The sequence below is a fragment of the Elaeis guineensis genome, chromosome 15 (genome assembly GCF_000442705.2).
Source record: "Elaeis guineensis isolate ETL-2024a chromosome 15, EG11, whole genome shotgun sequence".
In the NCBI taxonomy this organism is placed as follows: Eukaryota; Viridiplantae; Streptophyta; class Magnoliopsida; order Arecales; family Arecaceae; genus Elaeis; species Elaeis guineensis.
In genome coordinates, this window is record NC_026007.2 from 70,937,291 (window position 1) to 70,949,021 (window position 11,731).

The 11,731-nt window shown below is 37.5% G+C and overlaps 1 protein-coding gene across 2 annotated transcripts; it reads right to left on the reverse strand.

Moving 5' to 3' along the window:
* Positions 1-3,577: 3,577 nt before the first annotated feature.
* Positions 3,578-7,292, reverse strand: LOC105058619 (uncharacterized). 2 transcript variants are annotated; one of them, XM_010941597.3, is made up of 5 exons: positions 7,135-7,292; positions 4,807-4,979; positions 4,558-4,656; positions 4,294-4,445; positions 3,578-4,218 (listed from the first exon to the last, which is right to left on the reverse strand). In XM_010941597.3, the coding sequence occupies exons 2-5, from the start codon at positions 4,975-4,977 to the stop codon at positions 3,837-3,839; spliced, it is 804 nt and encodes a 267-aa protein (XP_010939899.1). In that variant the 5' UTR covers positions 4,978-4,979; positions 7,135-7,292; the 3' UTR covers positions 3,578-3,836. The 2 variants fall into 2 exon arrangements, with proteins under 2 accessions (XP_010939899.1, XP_019710801.1); XM_019855242.3 differs by lacking the exon at positions 4,807-4,979 and having other exon boundaries at positions 7,135-7,231.
* Between the last annotated feature and the right edge of the window lie 4,439 nt (positions 7,293-11,731).

Below are 11,731 nucleotides of genomic sequence, written 5' to 3' on the forward strand. Positions count from 1 at the left end.
GGTTTATCTCGACTTTCCTGATTGCATCAAGACACTCAGGATACACAGGGCTGGGCTGAGATACCATTTTTTCCCTTTCTAATCCTTTCTATTGTTATCTGTTTTAGTATGTCCCTACCATACCATCCCCTTTCTGGTACCATATCATCCTAGAAGCAAATCAGGATGGTGCCTAGTACCCAGATTTAAACCCTTGGCAGCATATAGAATGTTTTCACACATTTTTATATTTTTGTCTCCAAAATAATTGTATTGAAAGTTTTGCATAGGCAAAAGTAAGGCCCCGCAAAAGAGTGGGGAAGTGGTAGCAAAACACATTAACAATTGTGATTTTTAGTGCATGCAAAGCCAAGACAGATAAATGTACAAAGGAAAGATGACCGGAGGAGAAGTTTTGTCTGCTTCATATGATGATCTCCTTGATGGAAATTAGATGCAAATCTGATGTAGATGGTTTCCTAAACTGCAACTTCAAGAATCTTGAGTAGATAGGTGGAAAATGTCAAGCAATTTGGCGATAATTTCTCTTGGTGACGAAATTTAGTATTGAGCAAAGTGAGTCCAAAGAGACCACTGGTAAAATGAGCGAGTCTATTTTAATAATCAATTGGAACATTAGCTTGCTTTAATGAGGTCAAAAGAGTTATTAGGTAATGCATATTATACCTTCAAGGAGCTGCAACGATGGGATCATACTAGAGGTTGGTTGATTTTATTAAATGGCTCCTTCAGAAAAATTTGGTGAACTAGCTCTTTAATCAGGTCTTGAAGGTGACGAAATTGAATGATGATCCGACAAATCAGTATGATGGCACCATCTTCTATAAGCCTATCATGGCATACATAACTATACCAGCTTTCATGATGTTGATCTTATACATTTCTGTATCCTATGTTCTATGAGGGTACTCTTGCTTAGGCCTAATGGAAAGACTAGAGAGATGAATAGAATCTAAACATTGTTTTGTTAACTTGGAGAAAATGAAGGCTAGAATATTACAATAGGTAGTTTGGTGGGTGTTGAGATGACAAAGGATGCGATATTGTAGAGAGATAGTCTTGGCCTTTGAAACTCTTGTTAATTTACTCTTATTATATGTCATCGGCAAATGGTATAATGTTAGTTTATGAGATGAGAATAGATTTTAGTGCTGAATTGAAATTATGAAGGAAAGGTAGAGGGTTATCATCATTAACACCTTTTCCCATTAATGTAGTGTTGGCTACAAAGCATGACACTAACCCAATAAGGATTGATGGAAGGAACCAATGAGTTTTTACATCTAGAAATTAACCTGACATCAACTCCTTGGATAATTGGTGTTGAAATCCTATCCAAGGCAATAGCAGGAAGGAGAGGGGTTTGCCATGGACTTAGGAGGCTAGGTGGGAGGCAGGAAACCTAGCTTATGTGCAAAATCATTGAAATGCATGTAACTGTGGGATGAGAAACGAGAATGATGATTTAATCATACATATATTAGAGTTACTTTTTGATGCAGTTGCAATCAAAGAGTGCATGGTTGGGTCAGAAAGGAGGATAAGTTGGAATTGCAGCACCAATTTTTAGTTTTACTTGCTGTCCTTGGGGGTTTTAAAGAATTCGTTGATATAATTTGTCAATACTTTTTTTTTAAGAGTTTTTTTAGTGGTTAATAATTAATGGTGCCGAATAAAGATCTCTCTCTCTCTCATGCAAGTGTGCATGCTCTTACGTTGAGCATATGTAAGCGCTGAGTATTGATGGACCCTTGGTTTCTTTTGTACCAAAATCCGAAAAGAAAGGGCTGATCCACTTAAGAGATGGGCGTTTTATTTGGAAAGCTAATATGACCAGTTCCCCTAGGACTTAAGAGACGTTTTTGAGAAGTTCAACTTTGACATTTCATAAGCATTCAGTCATGAAAAAGGCATCCTCTGTCATTCATTTTCCTGGTCTTGCTATATAGTTGTATTTGCTCCCTTGTTTAGGAAGACAAGTTCAGATCATACTCAAAAAATTCCCTTGTTTCATACCTTAATACACTGCTAAACCCTACAGGTTAGGAAACCCGAATTACATCTTCCTACAACTGTCTTTTCATTGAGAGCAAGCCTTTCACTCATCCTATTTAACTCTATTCGGATGATTGTTTGAGACCAAATGATTCGCACTTGCATCATGCTTGATGGAAGGCTATTCCAGTATTGCAGCTAGCATTGACATCACTCACCTTGGATGCCCTTCTCTTAACCAAGAAAAATAAAGGTTTACCAATGGCCGCGATGGTCGTGGCATTCTTCAAATGCAGATTGCCAGTTCAAATGTAGTTCCTAACATATGGATAATATATCAGACAGATATTAAAAAAATTCTTGAAGTATTGTCTTTTTATTTTGGTCAAATAATTTTTCAAATTATTCTTCAAAAGTGAATCAATTCACAACTATTCAATTATTCTTGAATCATATACGGATTTTATGATCTATTCATAATTATTCACTGAAGGATTTATATATTACAAGTTAATGATATCATATATTTTTGTCAGTGCTGATGTTTTTTTGCTGTTGTTTTTTATTGTTGCTTCTTCAATATTTATTTCTAATTAAAAATTATAAATATTTTAGAAAGATCTTTTCAAAAATTTTATCTTTTTTCTGATGTTTATTTAATCGTTACCTTCTTGTTTTACTACTTTCATGGATGATAAAGTAGTGTCTCACTTGTTACCACCTCCCCGCTTCTGCCACTACGCCTATTGAGCTGATGCGTTTCTATTACTCCTGCTAACATTGCACAGCGAGCCAGACAGTCAAATGCATCCTCCAATTTTTACCCAAAAAATAAAAAAGAAAAAATGCATCCTCCAACCACGAGCACATATTTGATCAACGTCCTTAAATGGCCTACTAAATGTTCTATGGTGTTTAGGCTGAGACCTATTTCATTGGACCGTTAGATACCTTAAAATAAGCCGTAAAGACTCATAGCCACAGGTCACCCGGATCTTGATGAGTGTTCTTCTTTTAAAAATTTTATTAAAACATAAAAAATTTAAGAAAATGATCTGCCGATGCTAAGCTCAGAGGCTCCAGCAAAATCACACCTCCCGTAACATTAAATTTTCGAGCACTTCAGCAAATTTGAGACCAAAGGACCAATTGGAGATGCACATCAAACAAGAATAAAATTGTAAAGAAGCTACAATCTCTCGCAAACACCATGAGTTCTTTGTAACTGGAACTAGATTACCTCAGACCACAGTGCCACCAGAATCCAATTCAATCATGATACAGATTCTATATATTTTTCCTTTTTTGGAGAAAAAAGGATTTGAAAGAATCCAATCTCTGAATTCAGAATCTAGTACGTTTTTCATTTATGCCAACACTCTACAGCAGTAACCAGAAAGGGCAACTTCAAAATGCTAGACCTACAACATGCATGCTGGATTAGTATTTATCTTCCATCATTTTTAACTGCCACTTTATTACACACTTTGCTGGGAGATACTAGCCTCATATAGGCAATTGTCCATTTAATCAAACCAGCATTCATTTACACATAATGCAACACCCAGAACATCACAAAGGATTTTCCCAAATTTGAAAATGCTATTAAGGCAATGGACAAACTACAAAACAAGTTACATATTAGAGAATACAACACACAGCATAATCCAAAGGTCAGAAGACAAGCTATTCATAGCCTGATCTTTCATTAGCAACATCTACTTGGCACTGTACACTATGATTACCCACATAATCTAGCAGGACATGCACGCCCGAGAGAGAGAAAAAGAGAGGGAATTATTATTACAGATCATCTGAACGAAGAGGTCAGTACAAACATGTCACATTCCAAAATTCCCAAGCCAGAAGAACAACGGGAACTGAGCAATCGCCATGAAAAGAAGTAGATAGTGTTGCCTGCTCGAGTGCTTCTCATAGCTCCTAATCTCTGTGAAGATAACCCTCTTCATGGTCTTCACTAAAAATACCCCCATGCACATGCTCACCCATGGCATCAGAAAATAATACGAGTAACTCCAAAATATCCTTGCCAGGATAGCCAAGGACAATCCTGTGAAAGCATACCCACCATACGCCACAATATCAAGAAGCGGCGCCTCCCCACCACCTAATGAATATAACAAACCTTTCAGGAGGGCAACCTGCATAAACCACCCAGCCAATCCCCTCGTGAACTGTAAACTCAAAGCTTCTGGACTGAACCTGCAAGAGATTCAACTACGATCAGTAACTGTTGTTGGTTAAAGATGCAGGGCAATGCCAGAATACACGACTTACTTTCCCATAAGACCAAACGAGAAGCCCGCAAGAATAATATAGGTACCAAAGGCCATGAAAGGGATGTATAGATCTGGGGCATTGATATCATAAATTGGAGGTTTATATGAAAGCCTACCTCCAACTGGCTCAGTTATCCTGGTCCAGTGACCCTGGATGAAACAAAATATAGCAAAAACAGAAATTACTTCTGCATGCTTGTTAAGAAGCACGAGAAGCAATTGATTAGGGAGGTGAAGATAATAAAGAAAGTAGTAGGTTTACCCTGTGCAGGAATGGAAATAGGACCACTTTCAACTTATTCCTCACATACTGGTCATTCACTTGAAAATAATACTGAGGATTGGAGAAATATTTGCTAATCTGTTACATTTGAGGCCAACAGTTAGAAAATATAATGGCATGTTGTATCGTTTACAATGCCTACCAATAATTTCGAATGCAAAAGAGAGGCTATCAACTTATTTACAATGCACTGTACAAATGTGCATTCTCCGTTTACATATTCCATACATTGCTTTGCATAAATTCAGAGCTTGAGCCCAAGAATTTTTCTCCATATGCCCCCAGGCCACCTCGGATAAGTCCAGACCCAGCTCCATAGAATGCATTGCCAAATGGGTTTGGTTGAGGATTTACTGGAGGCCTCTGCATCCCAGCCTGATTGCCCAGATTATCATACATGGCTGCAGATGACAGCAGAAGTAGTTGTCCAGCAGATTTAAACAAAATTATGACCAAACAACACATCATACACAAAAAAGGACATAAATACAGAAATTTCTAGTGTTAATCAAGATTTTTTTTTATTAACAAATATTGTACAACCATACTACATAATAAGCAGATTAAAATTACAGTTGAAAAAATTTTCCAAGATACCTAGCGGTCAATCAAGGCCAGCCCAATTTGGGCCTAACTCAACTTTGACTGGGGCCCATACTTCAGTCCCAAAACATGACCTCCTCAGATCAGGTTGGCTGTAGTTTTAAAAATAGCTCAATTCAATCCAACTAACAAGACCAAAGGAGTTAAGAATTTTAAGGCTGGCTCATTAAAAATAAGGTGGGCCTGCACCAAACCAAGCACGTCATAATTGGATTGTCTCCAAGTCAATATCCAGACATGAAACCATTTTGGAGCCCTTTTAAGGCATGCAGGGTTTGAATCACCTTGAACCTATCCATGTTATCCTCCATTTCTTCGTTGAAAGAGGTTGAATGAAACAAGGAAAGAAGGAGAATAACTGCATTATTTACTAGGAAAAGGATGTGGGAACAAGGCCATAATCTTCAGATTCTTGATAGATGGTTTGTTATTGGATAATAAGAAAAAAGTTTAATGGGCTAGGTCAATTATAACACCATGCTTTATTCAAGATTGCATATAATACTCAAAAATAAAAAGCAGTGCTAAATTTGTGAAAAACACCACAAAGAGATTCACATGAAACAGGGTCTAGGCTGCTGAAATTTCTAGTTTTCCTAACTAGGCACTAATTCTGTTCTGCATGATTTTTCTGAGTAGTCCACTAATTTAGAGTTTTCTTAAGAGCAAAGATAAAGGGACAGGAACAAGGAAGCAGACAAGCAGTACTTTCAATAACTCACATTTGTGAAATAATATTCAGCGAAACTAAGGCCCCCCCAACTTCAAAGCCCTTAGAGAGATTGAGACCAAAGCCAAGAAGGGAAGGCCCAATTCTCTACAAACAGCAATCATCAGGATGGCTGGCACCTCATCTTATCTCCTGTCCAAGCATTGATCTTGTGGTTAGATTTATCACTATCCCTTGCCCACCAAGCACAACAGTTTCTCCAGGCTTTCCTCTAGAAGAGCTAGGGGCAAACAAGGATATTCTAGCCCTAATTATTTCCTGCTTTAGTCATGCACAGTTTAATGTCTTTCAAAAACAAGTTTTTACGATCCATATAAATTCCTTAGGCCCTGCTTAAGACTGTGATGGTCAAACCAACTGATCTAGCCAAGCCATACAAAACAATAAACTGAGCCTATAAAAAGTTGAATGAAACTGAGACACCAAGTTTTGAAAGTTAAAGCAAATCAACACCTCCGTTATGCATGTCAATGGGCAAGTGCACCATAAAGTTTTCCCATTACAGAAGTCTAGACACTTCCTATCTCTAGAAACACCGTGATGGGAGATCTAAACCAGCCCCTTCTCCACTCCAAAGGTGATCAAATAATGGCATCCCCTCATCCACCTATGGTCTGAAATCTCGTTTATGCTTGTGAAACCTGGTCACCCATGCCATCAGTTCAGAGAGATTTTAAGTGCTGAAAAGCCGATTTGCCATGATGTCACGCCACTAATTCAATCAGCGCATAATTAACCATTGCCTCTCTATAATTCTAAGGAGGAAGCCTGTTTTCTTATGGATTGCAGAAGCCGACAGATAATGTTTAATAAATTGGCCAGAATATCAGAAAAATGAAAAATAACAACAACAATAACAAGCCGATATATAGAACTGAATGAGATAGAGATGTGCAAAAGTATAGAATGTTTGGTCATTGATGTTAACCTAGTCAGTAAAGTGCCGAACTTTTTATGAACAAAAATCATCTATCCAGATACTTTTATCCAAAGATTTGAGTTTTCGATGGAAAAAATGCTACTTTTGATAGTCGGCAATCCAGACAATAACGGATTGCGCTCAAAACTTGTAGCTCAATAGATCAATCCACAAAAAGCCAACGGCAATTAAGAAGGTCATAACTTGAGAAGATAAAACCAAAGCGTTTGAACAAGGTTTAGATTAGATTGATTTAACCGCGAGAGAGATATAGAGAGGAAGAAATTGGAGATGGAAGGCGTACCTCCAGAGCTTGGGCAAGGCAAGATGGGCGATTCGAAGCGGACGAAGGAGGCAAAGACGAAACCCTAGACGGCGTAGCGACGGAGTGGGCGTCCGTATAAGGATTTCTTTAAGTCATGAAGACTGGACGGGTTGACCCGTTCGACCCGTGACTTGGATGCTGGTTATGAGTTGGCTCGGTGGCCAAATCGCTCAAATCGTCACGGTCGAACTGGCCGAAACCTTTCCGGAAGAACCACCCCAACCAAGCATGGGGACAAAATAAAATAATTTTCCTAAAAGATGTTTTACTATTCTATTTTTTTAATTAAAAATTGATATCAGTCATAATAAAACATTAGCATCCAATTTTCAATTCCTCTTAGGATGTAACTCAAGCTCATTAGGTTAAGTACCTCATCTTGATCTGTACTACTCTAACCTAATGCAATCCAATTCTATCATAAGTCACATTTATATCAAGATAGGAACTATGCTACATTAAAGGCCAAATAGTTTTTTTTTTTACTTTTTATAGGATTCAGACCGACTTACTCCAAAAACATTTTGGATCTTATCCGACCCATAAATTCGGTAGGATTTTGAATCCAATCATCTAAACAAATTCTAATTGACTTAGATTTGGGTGAATAAGAATCCCACAAAATACCACTATTTTATTGGGCAAGTTTCTTCATTTCTTCAAGAAAATTATGAATGACCTAAGTTTAAAATATAATTAATCAATTTGTTCACCCAAAAAAAAAAAAAAGTGTGGTACCCTGGGATTGAAGGAAGGAAGTAAACCCGACCTTTAGCGGAGGGGCTTCTCATTATAGATATAAATTTTTTTGAAGTATAAATCAAAGCTCTGCCCACTTATAATAGGGGTGAATCCCCCTCGCTCTTTCAAATCACAAAGAGAATTTAATATGAAAAATCAATGATCTAAATATAAGGAAAGAAATTCAGTAGAGAAGTTATAAAGCATTATGCATGTTTGATTGTTTGTATGCATTACGTGCGACTAATTTACAAGCCTTAATATGTGACTAAGTTTGTAAAGAATTAGTGGTTAAAGATCCAACCATTCATGCTCCTCTGGTTTAAATAAGTCCAATTGTTCTTCGGTTTACCAGCAAAAACCCAGGTTATAAGGATTCAACTCTCAACCCTCGTTCTTCAACCCGACATTGGTCTGACCCAGGAGAACCCTGCCGCTTTCTATTTCTGTCCCTTGGTTTTTGGTAGAATTTTCTATCCATTACAATTCAAATAATCAATTCTCCTCCCAGTCTCCCTACGAGGCAGCGCAGAGCAGACCAGAAAGCTCGGGAAAGGAGCATCACCTTTACTCTCTCTCCCTTTCTTCCCCAAAAAGAGCCAAAGGGACTCTGGAGGACCATTTGCTTCCACATTCAAACTTTCCCACCCAGCCACCCTTCCCCAGTTCCTCCCCTCCACACTTGCCTCTTATCTCATCCACAAGTTGGTGGACTGCATGTCAAGCATAAAAGCCAATTTAAGTGAATTGTCTGTTATTATTGTTGCTGTTTTCATTGTCCAAGAGATTAATTTTTACTGTACTATACTAATCTTTAGGGACGTCGATTGCATATTTTTTGGGAGAAAGAAGGGACTGACTTCACTATAATAACTAGATCCAAATGCTTGGACTTCTAGTTACTAGGTAGAGGGCTGGCTATGATTCTGGATTGGGAGGAAAGAAAGAAAATATGGATTTTAATTTTTTTCCTGGGGAAGCTTAGTTATAAAGTGAGGTTTGAGTATGGCAGCTAATTTATTTGTGCTTTGTGAAAAAAAACTATATATGTAATGGCTGTCTGGAGTAAGTTTATTCACAGATTCTGAAACACAGAATTTTGCTGCATGAAAAAAGTTGGCCTGCAGATTATGGACACTGCTTGAGACTGGACATCATTCATCCAAATTGATGGATTCCAGCCGGTGCAGAGTACTGACTCCATCAATCAGAGTCATTTTTGGTGCTCCAAAATTCTTGGAGTTGTCTGAGCATGGCTTTCTCCTATTCCTCCAACTCTCTTTATACCCTTGGTCCTTTAGACCCACCAGAAGATATCACATGGAGAGACTGCCAAGATCACATAAAGGTCCAAACAAGTTCATGTGTCCACACTGACATACCTCCATTACTTTTGCAACCTGCTAACTACCATATCACTGCAAGCTTGAAATGGGGGAAATTATAGGCTGCCTTCAGGATATTGAGACATGCAAATGGGGAAAAAGAAAATGCAACGAAATCCATTTCTGATCTCTATCGACAAAATCAGGACAAAATAGCACACCATTTCATCGGTTTTCTAATGCAAGGAATATGGGTTGCATACTTTTGGTGCCCCAATTTTGTTATAACCAACTCCTGCGTTATAATAGTCCATTACTATGTTTCCAAAACAAGATTGCAGTGGCATAGTGTTATTTGTTTCTCATGGGCACAAGAAAACGTCCTTTGGAATGGTATTGACGAGGCCCAAAACCTGAGGCCAGCTATCTGATGATTGTGAGATGAGACTGGATGCTAAACTTTGGCTAAGTGAGATAAGGTCTGGAACAGAGAGAACCCCTCTTAACTTTGGCAAAGTGAGATGAGACTGCAGGCTAAACGATGTCAATGATGAATATCATTAATAAAAATTCCAGTACAACGGTTTCGTAAGTTGATAAATTAGGTGAGAAAGAAGTAAAAAATGGTGTCTCTATGAAACATCTGCTCATACAACATGTGCACGTAGCGTAAAGGCATACCTTTATGCATTTTGTGTGAGGTCTATTCCGATGTATATTTAGTTCTATATTAACTATATCATAGTAAATTTTGGGTTTCCATAGTCTGTACGAATCAGAGGACTCTGTAGTACTAGTCTATTAGAGTTAATTATGGGTCAATCATGATGCTTGTGATTAGATTTAAATAAAATCTTAGTATGTCGAGGATGCTAGAGTCTAAATGAAAAGAATATATGAGGATCCATATGCTTCTTAGGTGCTTATACAAGAATAAAGAATTCAAATAATATCTTCCACCCAATTTTTGTGGATGAAATCTTAAGTTATTATATCTTGAGCAAGACAAAACACAACCATAAGAACATTCAGGACATTAGACGATTGGAAGGCTAGATCATATTCTGCAGCAAGAAGCCTTCCAAGAATTGCAGTTGGAACATCCAAAAATGCAGCGGCAACGGCTTTATACATGCCCACAAGTGCCATCAACGCATATTTTAGTTTAACAGGTAATTTGTTTACCTAATCAATCATAAGCTGGCAGTTGATTCTACGTGCCTAACAATTTAATTATGCATGGTCACGTCACGTCAGCTTCGTCGGGAGGAATTCCTTTTGCTCTCTCTGCCTGCCAAGGTTCTTCAGTATCTGGACATTAGTCGCTAACGTGCTGCACTTGTTAAAACTTAAACACGATATATATTTTCTTTACACAAAAAAAAAAAAAACACGATATATATTTTAATAGATTATAGGGGGGAAAAAACAATACAATAGATTTTCTTTATTGGAAAAAGGCACCTTAATTTAGAACCTCTCCTTTTTAAGATGGAATCACGCTCATGAAAGGGAAATGTTGTTGGAACCACTCTTTCAAGAAACAAATGGAATCAACGTCTCATTATGTAAAGATAGGGCCCAAAACCTTCTCTTCTTATCCATTAATTAAAGTAGGTCTATTACCAGCGAAGACATGTTATCATGTGGTCTAATCTCATCCATTAGGGTTATTGGACTGTTAGGTGGAATACTCATCCTCTCTCTCTAAATATTTGGTTGATAGTCCCAGCCTTCTAGGGGTAGGCAAATGCAAAGCTGGTCAAATAAAATGTTCATATGCTTTTCATCAAAAAAATGATACCATGCTTGAACTTTTTTGGATTAAATGCCCTTAGATAAGGATCTAATAAAGGACTTAACTCATGTCTAAGATCTAAATTTATGCGTTTGGGTCTAAATTAACCATACCAGATCTCCAAAATGCTAATCCTATGTGCTGAAAAACTGGACATTTTAATCCTGTGAGCTCATAATCGTTTTTTTCATAAAAAAGAGATATCTGTGAATTGGAAATTAAGTGGATGCAAGATTCTGAGGTTTTGTACAAACTAGCCTTTTTGATGCCTTTGTGAAGTGGAAGCTTTCTAAGTCCCAGTATTAAAATTGGTAACTAATTGATGAAACGTTATGTCTGTGCTAAGTTTTGTTAAGAAATCATTGATGCATATTCAAGGTTTGCTACTGGAATAATTTCTGAGGTTAACCAAAAAAATTAATTTGGAGAGTAATCAAAGGTGGAGAATCCAAGTATGAATCCTTATCTGAAAATAAGAACTAGCATAAGTTGATTAGCCCAAGCCCAAACTGGTTAAGTTTGAAATGATAGGCGTATTCTTATGCAATAATTGCTGCGATCAAATGTTTGTAGTGGTACATGAAGGCTCCATTCAAAGGATTCTCTTAAGATAATTGATAGTTCGGTACCTTAAAGCAACCTCATTCAAACTTCAAAGATGCTACATAACCTGGCTGCAGCCAGTCGAAAGTAGGAATATTCTCTTCAATGA

Bases quoted from the DNA above. Each gene is read 5' to 3' on its own strand.
- LOC105058619 (XM_010941597.3), bottom strand. From the start codon at position 4,977: ATGTATGATAATCTGGGCAATCAGGCTGGGATGCAGAGGCCTCCAGTA. The intron at 4,657-4,806 runs GTATGGAATATG...CAAATGTAACAG, and splicing joins CTGAATTTATGCAAAGCAAT to ATTAGCAAATATTTCTCCAA. The intron at 4,446-4,557 runs GTAAACCTACTA...TGTTTCATCCAG, and splicing joins TATTTCCATTCCTGCACAGG to GGTCACTGGACCAGGATAAC.